The following is a 16,091-nucleotide window of genomic DNA, read 5'->3' on the forward strand; positions in this document are numbered from 1 at the left end:
GATCCAAGCTTTTGCAGGATCTTTAAAAAGTGCCCATTCTTAGGCTGCTGTCTGTTTTGTCTTGCTCTGGTTAGATGTTTCGATTCACATCTACCCAACAACAAAAAAGAAATAATAAAACAAGCAAGAGAATACACATTACTAGTGAAATTGTGAAACATCATCCCATAGGTCTCAAAAACTGTGTTAGTTTACATGTTAGAAATATTCTCCCAGGGCAGCAGCATACTTTGTCATGAATCTACCAGCTGAATGGTAGGAACTCTAAAGGCTGGTGGGGCTCATTCCACAACTCTAATCAGAGTGAGAATTTTTGTTTACATTTCGAGGATGATAAATTCTTCAGACTGTACAGTTCAGTGGCCTATATAAACCCATGCTGGCTCACACATTTTCCAAGTGAAAAGCGTGGTTTTGCCATTTTAACATACTGCAGCTACCACAAAACAAATCCTAAATGTGAGGCTTTGTACAACAGGCTGAATTATTTGCTAATGTAATTTTTCAGGTAATATAACCTATATAAATACTACTAAATATTTTACCTTTGGAGTAACAGTAGGTGCATTTTTAAGAGAGTATTCACAGAATATCTAACTGTAGTAAGTTAAGGTTAATATATCCTACAATTGTAAGGAAAGATAGGAGAGATTATGCTCTTACTTGCTGACTTTGGAAATTCAGGATGAGGAGAATGGGCACCAGTAGCTTTCCGTTCCCTCCATTGGATTCTGGATTAGACACTAAAAGCACTTCTCACACACCCTTTTAATAGCCAGTTCTCGACGTGGTGCTAATTCTGGTTCTAAATCAACCTCTACATAATTGCTGTCTTCCCAGTTGTGACTAACAGACCACTGAGCAGAAGAATGCAATTAGAACAATTTTAAGGGATGCAGAGAGGGAGGAGTGAATGAAAGAACAGAGAGAGAAAAGCATATGGTAGATGGAAAAAGGATACAGACAGAAAATAAGAAATACTGATTTAATTTCTTCTGTACAAATGTGGCTTCACTGAAATTAGCAACTATTCATGAGTACATTAAAAATAATTGATTTACATATTGGAAATTATTTATTTAAATTAGCAGTGTTATAACAAATTCATTGAAACTGTGTATAGCTAACCACAGTGCTTTTTAACTTTCTAAATACCACTGAGATAATCCATAGTATTTGAAAGAGGGTTATATTTAACACTGGAAGTCGCAGTTGGTATTTTCTTCATAATTGAAGTAATTTTGATTTGGAAAATGTACCAGTTGTGTTTGTTTGTTTCAGTTTGACATTTAGACAGCCTTATTTTCAAATGACAACTTTTGCATCCAAAGGATAGAACAAATGTTTGCCATAATGCTGATATAAGTCTTAAAGCATAAAGAAAACTAAAGTGGATTTCCAGTTTTGCTAAGTGGCTTAATAATCTTTTTACATGGCATTTCTGTAGGACTACAGAGTGAACATTTTTTTGAGACAGCAGTGGAATGATTCACGCCTGGCTTACAGCGAATATCCTGATGATTCCCTGGATTTGGATCCCTCCATGCTGGACTCTATTTGGAAACCAGATTTATTCTTTGCCAATGAAAAGGGAGCAAACTTCCATGATGTCACAACAGACAATAAGCTGCTAAGGATTTCTAAGACTGGAAAAGTGTTGTACAGTATCAGGTAAACCAGTTAACTTTATTTTTTTGTTCTTCATCCCATTCCTTCCTCTTACTCCCTGTATTTTTCTGGATGTAGCTAGGCTTGAAGGACATAATTTACATATCTAATTTTTTATTGTCCTATGTGTATAACTGAAATGAGATTTAATCACAGCAGGATAGAAGGAAACTTTGCCTATATTCCTTTGCTAAGCTTTTAGTCCTCACAAGATACTAAGTGGCACAGCGGTACTTTCTAGCTTTGCTGGAAACTTAAAGTTGTCTCCTACTTTACTGATTTGCCTCAGTAATTCCCATCAGCATTATTAGCTCAAGTCACTCCTCTTACAAGTTTTAAAAAATAAAATCAGGTCTTCTGTTGTTTGTGGACTGCAATTAAAAAGTAAAGAGGAGTGTTATTTCAGACGGCTCCTGAAAACCTGAAGTAAAAATAGGCATGAAACACAACAAATTTGACATACGAATCTCAGGGTAATTGGATGTATCTATTCACAGATAAAAATAATTGGAATTATGCAAAGCCTTTTTTTAATGCTAAGTGCACTGAAGTGTGTGCTGCGATTGGATTTATGCTGAATGGATAAATGCAGTTTGACAAAATACAACTGGATATGATCTGATGAAACTGGACACATGTAGAGAATCAATTGTTTTGCATAGGCATAAAAAACAGCAAATGTGCAGTATTTGTTTAACATCCAGCTTACTGTGCGCTGTTAATTTGGTATAAAAAGTCAAGGTGAAAAACACTGCATTATTACAACAGTTTAGAAAGATAATATTGTGTTGTGTGTTTTCCTAGTATGCTTCTCAGTTAGTTTCCTGCGTTGTAATAATTAAAAATGGTAGTATCTGTTTAACAGATCCACTTAGTGAATTTACTCACTAGTAAGGAAAGTCGGCTCAGGAAACAGTAGTTTCTGACCAGAAATTCTGTTTACAACTAGAATTTTCACTGAGGATATATTATTGATCCAGGTTAAGGACAACTGAGTTCTCTAGGATGCTAAATTAATAAACAGTAACAGGACATTTCCTCCATTTACTTAATTCCTTTGGAAATTCCTTGATAAGACCCTAACTATGTTTGGATGGATTAACCAGGATGGAACATAAGTGTTTATTGAGCAAGGTTTCAAATTACCACACCTGAATAGTCTGAGAAAAATAGTAGCACAGAACAGTGAGTCTAGCGCTAGCAGAGTGATAAATATGCTGTCACTTAACAAATATTTCTTGTTTCACTCTGGGAAGGAAATGAATGCAACTGTTTGTTTGAATGACATCAGACACCAACTTATTGGAGGCAACAGTGCAGCTGAATGCTGTTCTGAATACAGATGGATAATTTCTCTGACATTAGTCCATGCAGGAAAAGTAATATTTCAAGCTGTCATACCACATTTGTAAGCAGTATACCAATGAAGGTCTAAGAAAAACAGTCTTACCTGGTGCTTCTAACATGGTATATAATTTTGAATAGTGTTTTACAGTGAAGAAAACTTTCTCTAGTACTGAACTTTAAGTTTAGAAGTAATTAGAAAAACTCGTTCTCTATATGCTGTTTGCCAATTGCTTTTAGTTGTGCTATGCTGAAACAAACAATATTTCAGTGATTTCTTTCAGTGCACTGAGGATGGTAAAACACTGTCATTTTCACTAGCCAACAAGATATAGCCTGACATAATGGTATTTATCTTTTGCCATTTAGAATTCTCCAAATGATTGAAACACTTTTAAAACACATCTGAGAAGTAATATTGTGGTCTGTTTTGTCATATTTCCAAATTTAGTAAAAGCAAGGGCAAATTTGTGTCATATACAAGTTAATTACTGTCTCTACTAAATGAGTTTAGAACAGCTCCCAGTAATAAACATGTAAGTAGTAAGGTGTGTGTACTGTACAACAGCTCCATTCATCCTCCCTTTAGATTTCATCTGAACATGGAAATACACTATGCTTGAGGCATGTGTGGCTGATGCTGTTAAATGCCCTGAGAGGCAAATCCTGAAAAGATTTTCTTTCTGAAAAGAATTTGGACCAAACATCACGGTCCTCTTTTTACTAAAAAGGGACATTTGGTGCAGGATATATGTGGTCAGGTAATTTACTACAGGATCACTGAGGGTCTAGGCCTGTGTTCCCCCACCACAAAGTATGGTTCTTGGAATTATTTTGTAGAATCAGAATCATTAAGGTTGAAAAAGACCACTAAGATCATCAACTTTCAACCCATCACCACCACGCCCACTAACCTATGTCACTCATGTCATCCCAGAATAAGCACGAGTCATTTGCCTTCCTTTTAGTGTGGGATAAGCAATCTTTTATTCACCGGTGATGGTAGGCATGACATAGATTTCTGTCATTGTTTTCCTTACAGTAATTAGCTATCATGCTCATGCTTGCAGACTACTAAATCTATATCTCTGGGAGTTGTTACAGAAAATAAAGCCAGAGTGGCTGATGTACTCACCTATGAATCATATAAGTAAGTTTAGGATTCTAGACCTATTTTTAGGTATTTTCTGTATGCTCAGATGACTACTTTGGTATTTGTTTTAATCTCAGATATCATGGTATATATGCTATATAAAGCCTGAGGCAAGATTGGTAAGAAGAAAGAGCTTCTGAGCCTAGAATACTTGGAAACAGTTTGTTAAGGGATATTTAGAAAATGAAGGATATGGAGCTATAGTGATTTAGGTCCATTTTCACAATAAAATCTTCATTATTTTGAAGAATGTTTGAAGTTTTAAAGTGGGGGATGATACTTTTGCTCTAGTTCTGGAAGCTAAATAGCACACAGCCTATGTCTTTAGAGAAAATTGGTCTAAATCTTTGGGTATTGCAGAGCAACCAAAAACCTTAGGGAGGGAACCCAGTATTGCTCAACATCATAGATATACACTTTTGTCCCTGGTGAGGTGACAACACCTCTTAGAGGTGCATGTATTTCAAAAGTCAGCAGTTACAGTAAAGTTATATTCAGCAAACAACTGCACTTCAGTCAAGATCAGTCTCAGTGGCACACTTTGAGCTGCAAAGCACTGTTAAATAACTATAGTTTTTGTTTCAAAGCTCTCTGCAGAGAGCACTCAAGAACAGGGGTTCATTATAGCAGTGCTCAATATAATTGGCTTATGTTGTGTATATATTGTATGCTGAAAAACAATGAGACTTTAAATCTCAGCCCACACAATGTCACCCTCCAGATGCCTGTGACTCATCCCTCTGAGCTCACAACCCTTGAATGATCTCTGCATGGGTTGGATTTTGTAGAAGGACTATAAACTCAGAAAGAATGGCAGAGCTGTGTGATGACACTGACAGTCCTGTTCTTGACACTCATATTCTGTATGACACCTGGATTTTGTACTGTGTACACCGCTGAACTGATTTTATGTTCCAGGGGCAAGGATCGTATCTTCCTTGTCCTACTGTGGACAGCTGTGAAACCAGCAAAATGCTAAATAACCTCACAGGAGGCTTTGCCTTCCTTTTGAGCCACATATTCGTGGCACCTGATTCCCACCAACTCATTTCAGGCTGCCAGAACATTAGCATCTGCTGAAAAGCTTATTTTAGCAAAGTGATGGAAAGTGGAAGGTATTTTTTTCCTCTTCTGTTATATATTAATTGCCTCCCTCTCCATTTAATATTTTCAGTGCATCTTAGTCATATGATCTTGATGCAGAAGGCAATATAATTCTACTGTAGCATTGATCGATAGCATTGCACCTGGAATATACTGTCCAGGAAGGTAAAGAGGCTGGAAATTATTTTTTTTCTACCAGCTGTTCCAGTAAGTGCCTTCTATTCCCAATAGTCTGATAAAGGAGAGTCTGTTATCTGAAATGTAGGGCTACTGCATTTAGCTGGAAAGAATTACAAAGCAGATTATTTCACATTTTTAAAATATGTAAAGAATTTAGAAAGTGTTGCACAGTTCAACAAGAGAATCATGTGGAACTTTAGGGAGTAGATCCGAACATATTCACAAATTATTTTTCTTCCTTATATTCCAAGAACAAATAAATACCTAGGAAGAAATTCCTCAAGTCTTTAAGAGTGCCTTTCTTTTTTTTTTTTTTTTTTTTTGTCTACATTTATCTTCACACCACATTAAATTTTTGCAGTAATTTAGGAAATTGCTTCACTATGGTTTCAACTCTTGACCCAGATTTAGTAGTTAAATGTTACTATTGATGAAAGCATTATCTACTAGAGAGCAGCACTGTTTGGTTGAACACCATGAAGCAGGAAATACAAGCTGTTGTGCAGCTGTGCTGGGGGTGATCTCTGGACCTCCAGGTGACAACAAGTAGCTGAAGGGATGAACTGGTACATCCAACAGCTCTCTCTTGCTTATATAACCAAGTAGAGGTATCCCTGAAACCAACACATTTATTTGCAATACCATCTCTTGTGCCACATTACTATAAGTAACCAAAATTGAACCTTTGTTATGTGGCAGTAGTGCCAACTGACAAAACACTATGTCTAACCTCCTTGGATCCCCACTACCCTACACAACATTTTAGGCTATATTAAAAGTTATGGTCACCACTCCTCTCATGTAAATCATCAGAAATAATACGTAGCACTTTCATAATTCAGCTTTTCTGAGCAAAAGTCCTGTGCTTTCTAGTCTCTCTGTTTCCTGTGGAATAGAAAATTCCTCCCCTTCTCCTTTGGGAGGTTCAGGTTGGATATTAGGAAAAACAGTTGGATATTAGGAAAAACTCTCATAAGGAGTGGTCAGACACTGGAACAGGCCATCCAGGGAGCTAGTGGAATCACTGTCCCTAGAGGCATTCAAGAAATGTAGTCAGAAAATTGCTGGTGGTAGGTGGACAGTTGGACTAAATGATCTTGGAGGTCTTTTCCAATCTATGATACTAAGAAATGCATAGCAAATTTAAAAGAAACATAAATAACATGGGATTTCTCTCCACAATAGACTATTTGTGCGGGAAAAAAATCCATAATATTCTTGAGAAAAAAAAATAAAGTATGATAATTTCTTAGATTTTTAGTGATACTGAAAAATATTTTGCCTTGTTACAGTGAATTCAGGCAAGGGTCATGTGCAATAATTTCAGAGTACTGCCCATACCAGCTACCCAAAAAGGCATCTCCATTTACACCTAATGACATTGTTGTGTGCAAACCACAGTATGGCACAGTCTAGCCTAACAGAGTGGTAGAAAATGTTATGCTCCACAGTACTGAATGCATCCTGTGCTTAAATTTGATGACTTCAGTTTTATTTTGCAATCTAGTGTTGGGATTTAAGAGGATTTGGACTTTACTATCAGCATTGTCTTTCCATGTGACAGATTAGCAGAGAGGGAGAAGAGAGGCTGTTACCATGATTGATATGTCTGTTTGCTAGGTAGGTACCCCTCTCCTAGCTCACATTCATATTTATTACCTCAACCCCTATCCAATAGCATTAACATCGATGAGGTGGGGCATTTCCCTTGGAAGTAAATCTGAATTAGCACAGGAACATTTTCATAGAACATTATTTATTACACCAATGGCAAAATAAATCCATGCTCATTTCTCTAATTTTCTAAAAGCAAAATAAAATAAAATAAAATAAAATCTTCATATGCATTAAAATAAGTTCTTCATACTTAAGAAAATATGAGTGCTGCTCCAAAAGTAATGTCTTCTGTTTAATTATATTGGCCCACAGTGTCGGAGGCAGAAGTTGGTGGTATGGCAGTAGAGACTAAATTGCCCTGCCAATATTCTGGTACATTTCTGTTGCCACATTACAGATGGCAGCAGAAGGGCAATTAGATTCCTTCATAAAGTAAATATGGCACCCACTGACATTCATCGACACTTGCTGAATGATTCTAGAGACCAACTAGTGGATGTGAGCACAGTGAGGAGTGGGTGCATGCATTTCAGCTATGCTGACAGGAACAGTGAAGGACCTCTGCTGGGACAGGCTGTTACAAGCACAGTGTGCAGGTTCCTGTTTATTGCTGGTGACAATGCCCATGTAAGTGACTATGCTGAAAAATACTGTTTTTTATCTAAGAATTTGCTCTGTCAAACAAAGTTATTGCACTCTTTTTAGCTGTTGTAATTTCCATGGAAATAAATAGGAGGCGTTACTTTTTGAGTGACCTACACATATAAAAAAGGGTTTAATAATAAGCAGTTCTGAACTACTAACTGAAATAGAGCACATATATACAGAAGTTTTGGGTTTGGTTGCTAAAGTGTATTACAGGCAGAAGCTAGAGTCAGTAGACTTAACTGAACTGCAGACTGGAACACAGTGACTTCCCAAATTGCTATGTGCATGCTATATGAACACAGTGAGTTTAACAAATTTGTTTTCCCATGGGCACAATTACAATAAAAACAATGGTTTCGGAGGCTAAAATAATGCACCTTTTACAGGACAACCAACCATTCTTGTTACAGCTGAACTCTATGTCTGTGAATTATTATCTGCACACTTTTCACTCATTCTTTTTCTTCTTGCCCTTTCTCTTCCCTCTCCTTCCACCACATTTCTTCTTTTTGTGGTGTTTTAATTACATATGCTGAGATGCTTCTCATTCTTCAGGATGGTTTCCCAACACCTTCTTACCTGTGCCCTCCCATCACCCACTCTCATCTCTCATTTCCTCCCAGCCTACATACCAATCCATACTGAGGATCTAGCACTGTATTTCCAATACCTTTATTTTTTCTGATGTGCCTAAAGTACTTGTTTTGCATAACAAATAATAAAACCTCCTAAATAAATAATAAAGCCTAATGCAGGTATATTGTTATGCAACTAGCACAGCTATTGTCAAAATCCCATTGATCATCTTGCTTAAGGAAAGAATAATTTACATTTTAATGACACAAAATTAGTTGCATTTTCAGTTCATCAGGCATTTAAAGCAAAGTAGGGATATGAACATTATACTTGAACATGCATTGCCTCACTAATTTCTCTAATGCTGTGCATGTCCCTAGCTGACACACAAAACACTGGGTGTGAAGTAAACACGAACACAACAGAAGAGCTACATAAACTGAAAGAAATGCCGCCAGGATGACTGGCATCAACAAATAGCTCTAAACTGACTGCAAGGAAATTTAAACTGGAAGTTATAGTTGTTTCCAGTCATCTGTACTTTGAATTCCCAAACAGTATTCCAGCAGAAATAGTAGTGGGCATAGAGAAGAGCAAGGTATTGACAGAATTAAAAAAAAAAGTTATTGGCAGGGGTTACTTTTGGATCCAATGGGATTTCGTAGCCAAGACGCACATCTGCATACCTGCTCTCCTCATGGGTAATGGTGATGTCTGTCTTTGACTGCTGGTGACCATTTACCTATTGAACTTATATTAGAGCGATTAAATGTTTGACAGAAAAGGATGTAGGTGCAGGAGCTATTTCTAATTGAATGCCATAAAAAAAAGTGTATTTTCCTGGAACATGCTCACAGGGTTGGAGGTATTTTGCCAATTGCATTATAATATATGACTTAAACAGGGATGTCATCATGCCAGAGGGAAAGGAATGGCATGCTAAACACACACTACAGGAAAATTAATACAGAAAATAGCAGAGTGGAAGGAGAGATTAAACTGTATTTTTAATGGAAAGGAAACAGGTGGTTACAGAATTTAGCTATGTTACATGAAATCATACTTGAATTTAATTCCTCGGATTTGCTTGAACAAAAATTGGGAAACAATTTGCTGGCAACTCATGTACTGGCATTGAGTATCTACAGACAATGCTGGCATTATAATGAGAAGTGGGATACCCATAATGAGAATCCACCACTGTTCATTTTGTGCCAGCTTCCGTTTTAAGCAGTACACGTAGCAAAGCAAAGTACTGGTGGGAGAGACAGCACGTACCTAAACAGCAGTACTGTTACTCCAGCCTTTTTACCTTACCTTTCTCTTTTTACCTTAGCAGCCAAGGCTCCACATCTCCTCTAAGCTCAACTTCAGCCCATTTCCATCTGACAGAAATGAAACTGCAGAACATGACAAACATTAGAGAGGGATTCCAGGGCTCCTCAAAAATAAGGGAAAAAGCAGACAGTCTGACTGTTCCATTTAACAGGACAAAGACTGTAGGCTGTGAAAATTACCAGAATTGACATTCAAAATGATGAGTCAGGTCTCTGAAAAAATAATGAGAAGGACTACAAAATGAAAAGCCCTTTATAAGAGGAATGTCACTGGATTATTATTATTTTTTTTGTCTTTCTGATGTATGAACAGTGTGTGTGCTCTCTTTTCAGGCACAGATCAAGATCCCCAGGAGAGGGGGATGGGAGGGATATAAAGAGATTTTACATTCTCCTGCCTATTTCCGTGCCACTAGTCTGAATGGCATTTGCTCCCGTGTCATGCAATGCTGTCACGGTTGCTGTGCAACTCCATCTCCCCTGCCAGTTAATGGGGAACTTTGCCTGCTTGTGCTTAGGCAATATTTTTATGTTATTTCAACAGTTGGAAGGATCAAAAATCTAATCTTATGAAGGAAAAAAAAAACGAAGCAAAGATGTTGTTTGTAACATCTCCTGTCCCACCAACTAAGCTGCAGAGGGGTGTCACTTGAAAGAATGAAGGGATAGGAATAGAAGCAAAAAGTTATTTTTGATATCATATCCACTCATGGTGAGGCTTTTGCTGCTTTTCATGTTTGTGAGGAGCCAATAATGCTTTTTTAGGAGACAGGAAGGACTTGTGCCCTGATCTCTAGCACTATTTAAAATTCCAGCAGTACCTCTGTAATTTAGGAGACTGACCCCAGTATTTTCTTGTTAGTAAAAATGTTATGAGGCGGCTGGTGTGCCATAGCTCGCTCACAAATGGCCACACTTGCAGGTTTGTTCGTGAAAATGTCATTCCTCTTCTTGTCAGATACCTGGTGCTCAGAGATCCAGATTCTCTTGTGGGATGCAGGCTTTCTTCCTGGGGGAGAGCTATCGCCTAGATCAAGTGAGGTTCTGGGGGAGTCACAGCACACCAGCTGTTAGCTGCTTGTAAGCATGAAGTGTGTTGGAGTACAGTTTAATTTTTGCTGTGGATCAGGCAATTGTAGCCCGATGAGATGAGATGCTTTATTACATTTCTGAAAAATAGACGTAAATATTGAATTATGTAACATGTAAACCTAGTTCCCTAAGGGCTTAACCCAGTACTAGCAGTTCTTTAGTTCAGTTTTACATTTCTGACCATTCACAATATGTTTATATACATAACATTCTGAAGTGTTTTTCTAGCATTTTGGAATTATCAGAAGTAATACTTGTGGCTGGAGCCAGAGATAATCAATATTATGGTGATAAGCATTAGTATTCAAAAACTCGAAGAAAGAGATTGGAGATGATGTTGACAATAATAATCTGCTCACAAATATTGGACAACTGTTGATTTATCTTATTTATTTGTTCAGTGCTATGAAAGGAGTCTGTTCCTGAGAAATCTCCACTGATGGTGCTACTTTGGTGATTATGTTTCAACACATGGACTGACCCCATGTTTTAGTACTCCAGAGAGAGGTGGGATTTTTGCAGGAACTGGGATAAAAACAGGACAAGGAGAAAGGGAAAGGGAAAACACAGTTACAGGTGGAGTGGGTAAAGTGTGTCCTGGAATAAGAGAAAGGGTAGGATGAGGAAGATGAAAAGGATGAAAAGTGAGCACAGAATGCTGCTGAACTTCATTGCAGTGCACATGAATACTTCTGTGTTCTCTCGGCTGCATGTGTGTGTCACCCCCTCTTCACTGGCTTTTCCTTTTCCTTTTCCTGGCCCACATGAGGGCCAGCTAGTTCCTTTCTGGAGAAAATATTGGCGTCACAAAACATAACGTTCAGGTGTTAAAGATCACTGGCATGGACATTTGTTATTAATAACATGCTGTCAGGATGTTTAACTTTTCCTGCAGGATCCATTATTCTGGCTTCTATAGTAACATAAAGCATGGCTTTCCCAACTGCTGTCCCCCTGCTTGCAGAAGTAGGAAACAGAGACCTTTGAACAATGCTAATAAGGTATCTTTCTGAGGTGATCAGAAATGAAAGATGATGAACTGGGGTGGGAAGAGAGATAAGCCCAAAGCCAAGGTCTGAACAATTTCTCAGCATGTTCTGGTGAAACATGGGGATGAAAGAGAGAACGTTGAGTGCAGTGCTGGGTGAAGAAATCCTAGCAGTGCCCTTTGTACCTTGAAGGCATTATAGGAATCAAGAGATGCTGCTCAGAAGGACAGATCTAGTGGATGAAAGAAACCTCAGGAAGTAGGTCCCTAGAGTATTTGAGATACAGTCCTGCCTCTTCCACAGCATCACTCAGTAGTTATTTCGTTATTATTGTTATTTTGTCACAGTTCTGGCTAATTTTTCACTTTCTGCTTTCTGGCTCTGCTTCTGCATTTTGCTCTGTTCAAATTCCAGGGCTCAGTTCTCCCTTGACAATGGGATGGATGAGGGAAAGCAGGGAGTCACTTGTCTTCACCTCCAGGGTGTTCTGCTGGCTTTGGCACTGTGTCTGATGTGCACAGAGGGATCCCCAGCTCTGCAACTGTCTCCTGGTCCCTGTCTGCGCTGTCAAGCCCCAGAGCTCTCTCCCCAAGCTATCTGTGTAACCTAAGCCTAAGTAGGAGGGGATGGTTACAAAACACATTATTTGTACATCTCAACTGCCTTGATAGCAGGGTGCTGAAAAATAATTGTTCTACAGCAGTTTCTTCTGATGTATTAATGATTACAGCATTCATCAATGTAATTGCCAGTTAAAATTGCACTTTGTACCAAATCTCCAGGGGTTCCTCTTGAATTTGCTAAGTAAGTGTGATACATTCATGATTTTTTTTAACATTTTCTATCAATGATGTTGTTATAGGCATTGTGGTACCTATACCCACCTAACCATTTCTGATCCTGTTTCCCTATTAGAGTAAATGTACAAGTAATGCCATGGCACTGGATTTGGAAAAAAAAAAAAAAAAAAAAAGCAAGATCAAGTTTTAACTTAAAAAAGATTCAACTGCTATAAACTGACCCACCTCCATCATTTAAAATACTTCAGACTCCAATAGCTGAACATTTAGCTTGTAGTAATCTTGCTGAAAATCAGTAGGTTTATAGACAATACCAGGCAAAAAGTGCTGAGTTCAATACTTGTGTTAGTTGTGATAAAGGGGATTACAGAAGCAAAGATGCCAACTATGAGTGACTACTCTGCTGTGATGAAGAACAAATAGAGGCACAGTTAAAAGGGCATGATCTCTTGTGCTAGCCTCAAAAATCATTGAATACAAGTTATTTTTCAGTTATGAGGGTAAGCAGAGAATAGTTTAGTCTTTCTGAAAGACACTGCTGCTTAGGGAGAGAAAGATGTTGACCTTCATGTGAAACAGCATAATGTTCATTTTCTCAACTCACCTCCAGATGAATTATTGACATATCCATCTAACCACCAGAGGAGACAGATCATTTTATTCCTGGGAGGCTTGGAAGCACTTGATTACTCATGAGTTTCATACTAAACTAATAGATTCAACGCTCCTGCCCATGCATATAGTTAAACCCTCAGATATCTTGAGGGTTCTGGGGAGGAGAAAGAGGTGAAGGGGAGAGGAAATATGGTGAATGTACAGACCATGACTGATTGTCATTGAAGTCTAGATATTGTATAGGTCATATCTTCTTCAGTGAAAACAAGATGCTATATTTTGCAGCCATTTAGGAAATCATTTGCATAAAGATGAGTTTGAAATGAACTTCAGAAATCTAACCCATTTTAAGAATATGACTGAAAAGGAGGAAGAAAATTTGGTATATCAACATTTAAAAAAACAACAAACAAAAAACACAGAAGCAGTCTTTTGTCAGTACTGGGGATTAGCAATTTTAATAGTTCAATCTTTAATCCAGGAAATTACCTATTAAAATGAGACTAATTAGCATTTGCAGGACACTTAATATATTAATGTAGTAAGGGGCATGTTTTCAAAGGCAGTCATATTTCTATGAAATGTGCTTTTTTTCCCCTAGTTGCCTTATATTGTTAATGCTTTTGCTATTTGCTCTCAAAGGTTAAGTAATAGTTTATTTACTGTGTTGGTGTAGAGAAGGACTAGTGGGTAATTTTCTTCACCTCAGTGCACTTCAGTGCTATTGACAACCAATTTCTTATTTCCTGAAATTAACATCCTGCACACTGAACCCTGTGTCAACAGGACAAGAACAGTAAATTCTCTAGGTAGCCCATGGTTAAGCGAAAGTACAGTGATGATGAGTAGGGTTTTTGATCAAAATAATCGCATTTTGATTATAATTACCTACATATCATCTTTTTATCATGGTGATTTGATTGCAGGATGTTAGGATTAAGAAGACTAGTCAGACCATCCCAAAAAATTCACTTGATGAAGAAACAGACTGAAAGAAGTTGAGTAAGCTATATATACTGAGAAACACAAATGACTTGAGGAGCACAAAATCACCATGGGAGACAGAGTTAAGTGAAATATGTCTCCATATAAATTACATTTGTCTTTGTGACAACACAATTTCTAGGTTAGTAGCTGGCCCATTGTTCACTGGCATAATTAAAAATGTACTCCCATTGCAACATATTAGTGCTTCAGTGTACCTTCAAGTGAGATGATTTAGTTCTTGGAGTTGATGGCAAGTGAACACGGAGGTTTTTATTTGTTTTCTTTGTGTTGAAGTGTTGAAGGTAATCTGAAATAATAAGTATACTCATATTATATAACTTAAACCAAACTCTTTTTTTTTTCTGTTCTGTTTTCAGAGAAGATAGATGGTTGTAATTCTGTCAACATAATATCTTATTAAAAGCATTTTCTTCTCCCCATGGTAACAAGAAAAAAACAGTGGAGATGAATCCTTGAAACACAGATTTCAATCAAATGTAGTAAACTAAACAAAAAATCATGAGAGTGAGAAAAATAAGAAAAGAAAGAAACAATAAGCATATTCCTGTCCAAGTAAAATTATACCATATCTGGGACAAAACAGCTGAAAAATTAAGAGAAATTTAGTTTGTATGATAATGTTCCTTTAGGCTTACTTTCTTGTTCCTGCGCTCTTTATCTTTTAATGCAATGTGATGCTAGCTTTTACTGTATTGTTTGTTTGTTGTCTTTTTCTTCTTTTAATGGCTAAAGAGTAAGAATGAAGGGTTGGAAATAGCTCATACACAATAAAGCACTCGCTGTTGAAGAAACCCCTTGATTTTTATATTTTCTTCCTTTACTGTTGCAAAACAAACCCTAAAAATGTGTGTCTCATGGTCAGCCATTTTAGGTTTTGCATTATCTAAGTTCACTGTTAAATGTAAAACATTCACTGATACATTAGTGGGGAGCATCTCTTGCTGTCTTGTTGTTCATTCCTCTGCCTCTGTTCTGTTCATCTAGTGCAGCCAGTGAGAGCCTGTTTCGCTTACACGTTCTAACTTCACAGGCTCTTATGTCCATAAAACCTAAGAGGGGATGGGCAGTCCATATTCCAAGGCTCTAAGATTCGGCCTTGATCCTTGAAATACAAATATGAGGCTTTGGATAAAATCTGTATATATCTAACAAGTGTTTTGTTTATTTCTTTTTCCTTTCTTTCCCAAAATTTTAGGCTTACTTTAACCTTATCATGTCCCATGGACTTGAAGAATTTTCCTATGGATGTACAGACATGCACAATGCAACTAGAGAGCTGTGAGTGTCCAACTGCTTTACCTAGTAAAAAAAACCACTACCAACAAGATTTTGCCATAATTTTGATGGTTTGATAATATTTACATTGCTTTATTTGTGTGGTCAGACACAATATTCCTCTTTTGTAAGGGATAGTCCTGGAGGAAGAGTGCTTTAACTGAAATGTTGTTCCTTACTCACTATGCTGTTCCACTTTCTTTCTTCATTCTCCCACCTCTCCCATCAGGGCTATGTCACTTCCAGGAATAACCACAGCAGTGCCATACCTGAGAAATCAAATTTCAGGAAAGTAAGAACAAGTAGGTCACAGCCAGAGATGGGTTATGTCTGATCAAGACGAGTTAGTCTTTTGAAAAATGCAGCAACATACTGCATGAAGCAGAGGCCTGTGATTCCACAGAATCATAGAATGATTGGAAGGGATCTTGGTGTTCAAATAATACAACAAAAGAGCAGGGTGCCAGGCCTGTGTCCAGTGGCTTTTGGAAATCTCCAAGGAGGATACTCCACTGTCTTTCTGGGAAGCCTGTGCCAGTGCTCCATCACTTTCACAATACAGAAGTACTGCCTGGTGTTCAGAGGGAACCCCATGCATGCAAACGTTATGCCCGCTGCCTCTTGTACTTTGCATGGAATTAGTATGAGCCAGTATGTGTCAAGCCATCTTGGTTTTTTAATTTTT

At 37.7% G+C, this 16,091-nt stretch overlaps 1 protein-coding gene across 2 annotated transcripts in view; it reads left to right on the top strand.

Moving 5' to 3' along the window:
- The window catches only part of GLRA2 (glycine receptor alpha 2), a 126,095-nt gene that overhangs the window by 25,335 nt on the left and 84,669 nt on the right, over positions 1–16,091 (top strand). For both annotated transcript variants that reach the window (XM_065741390.1, XM_065741391.1), the window contains exons 4-5: positions 1,448–1,671; positions 15,327–15,409. In XM_065741390.1, coding sequence (XP_065597462.1) covers positions 1,448–1,671; positions 15,327–15,409 — 307 coding nt within the window. The remainder of the gene's footprint in view (positions 1–1,447; positions 1,672–15,326; positions 15,410–16,091) is intronic.

Source organism: Cyrtonyx montezumae, unplaced genomic scaffold (genome assembly GCF_038088225.1).
Source record: "Cyrtonyx montezumae isolate F1298 unplaced genomic scaffold, pur_monq_1.0 scaffold_3, whole genome shotgun sequence".
Classification (NCBI taxonomy): domain Eukaryota; kingdom Metazoa; phylum Chordata; class Aves; order Galliformes; family Odontophoridae; genus Cyrtonyx; species Cyrtonyx montezumae.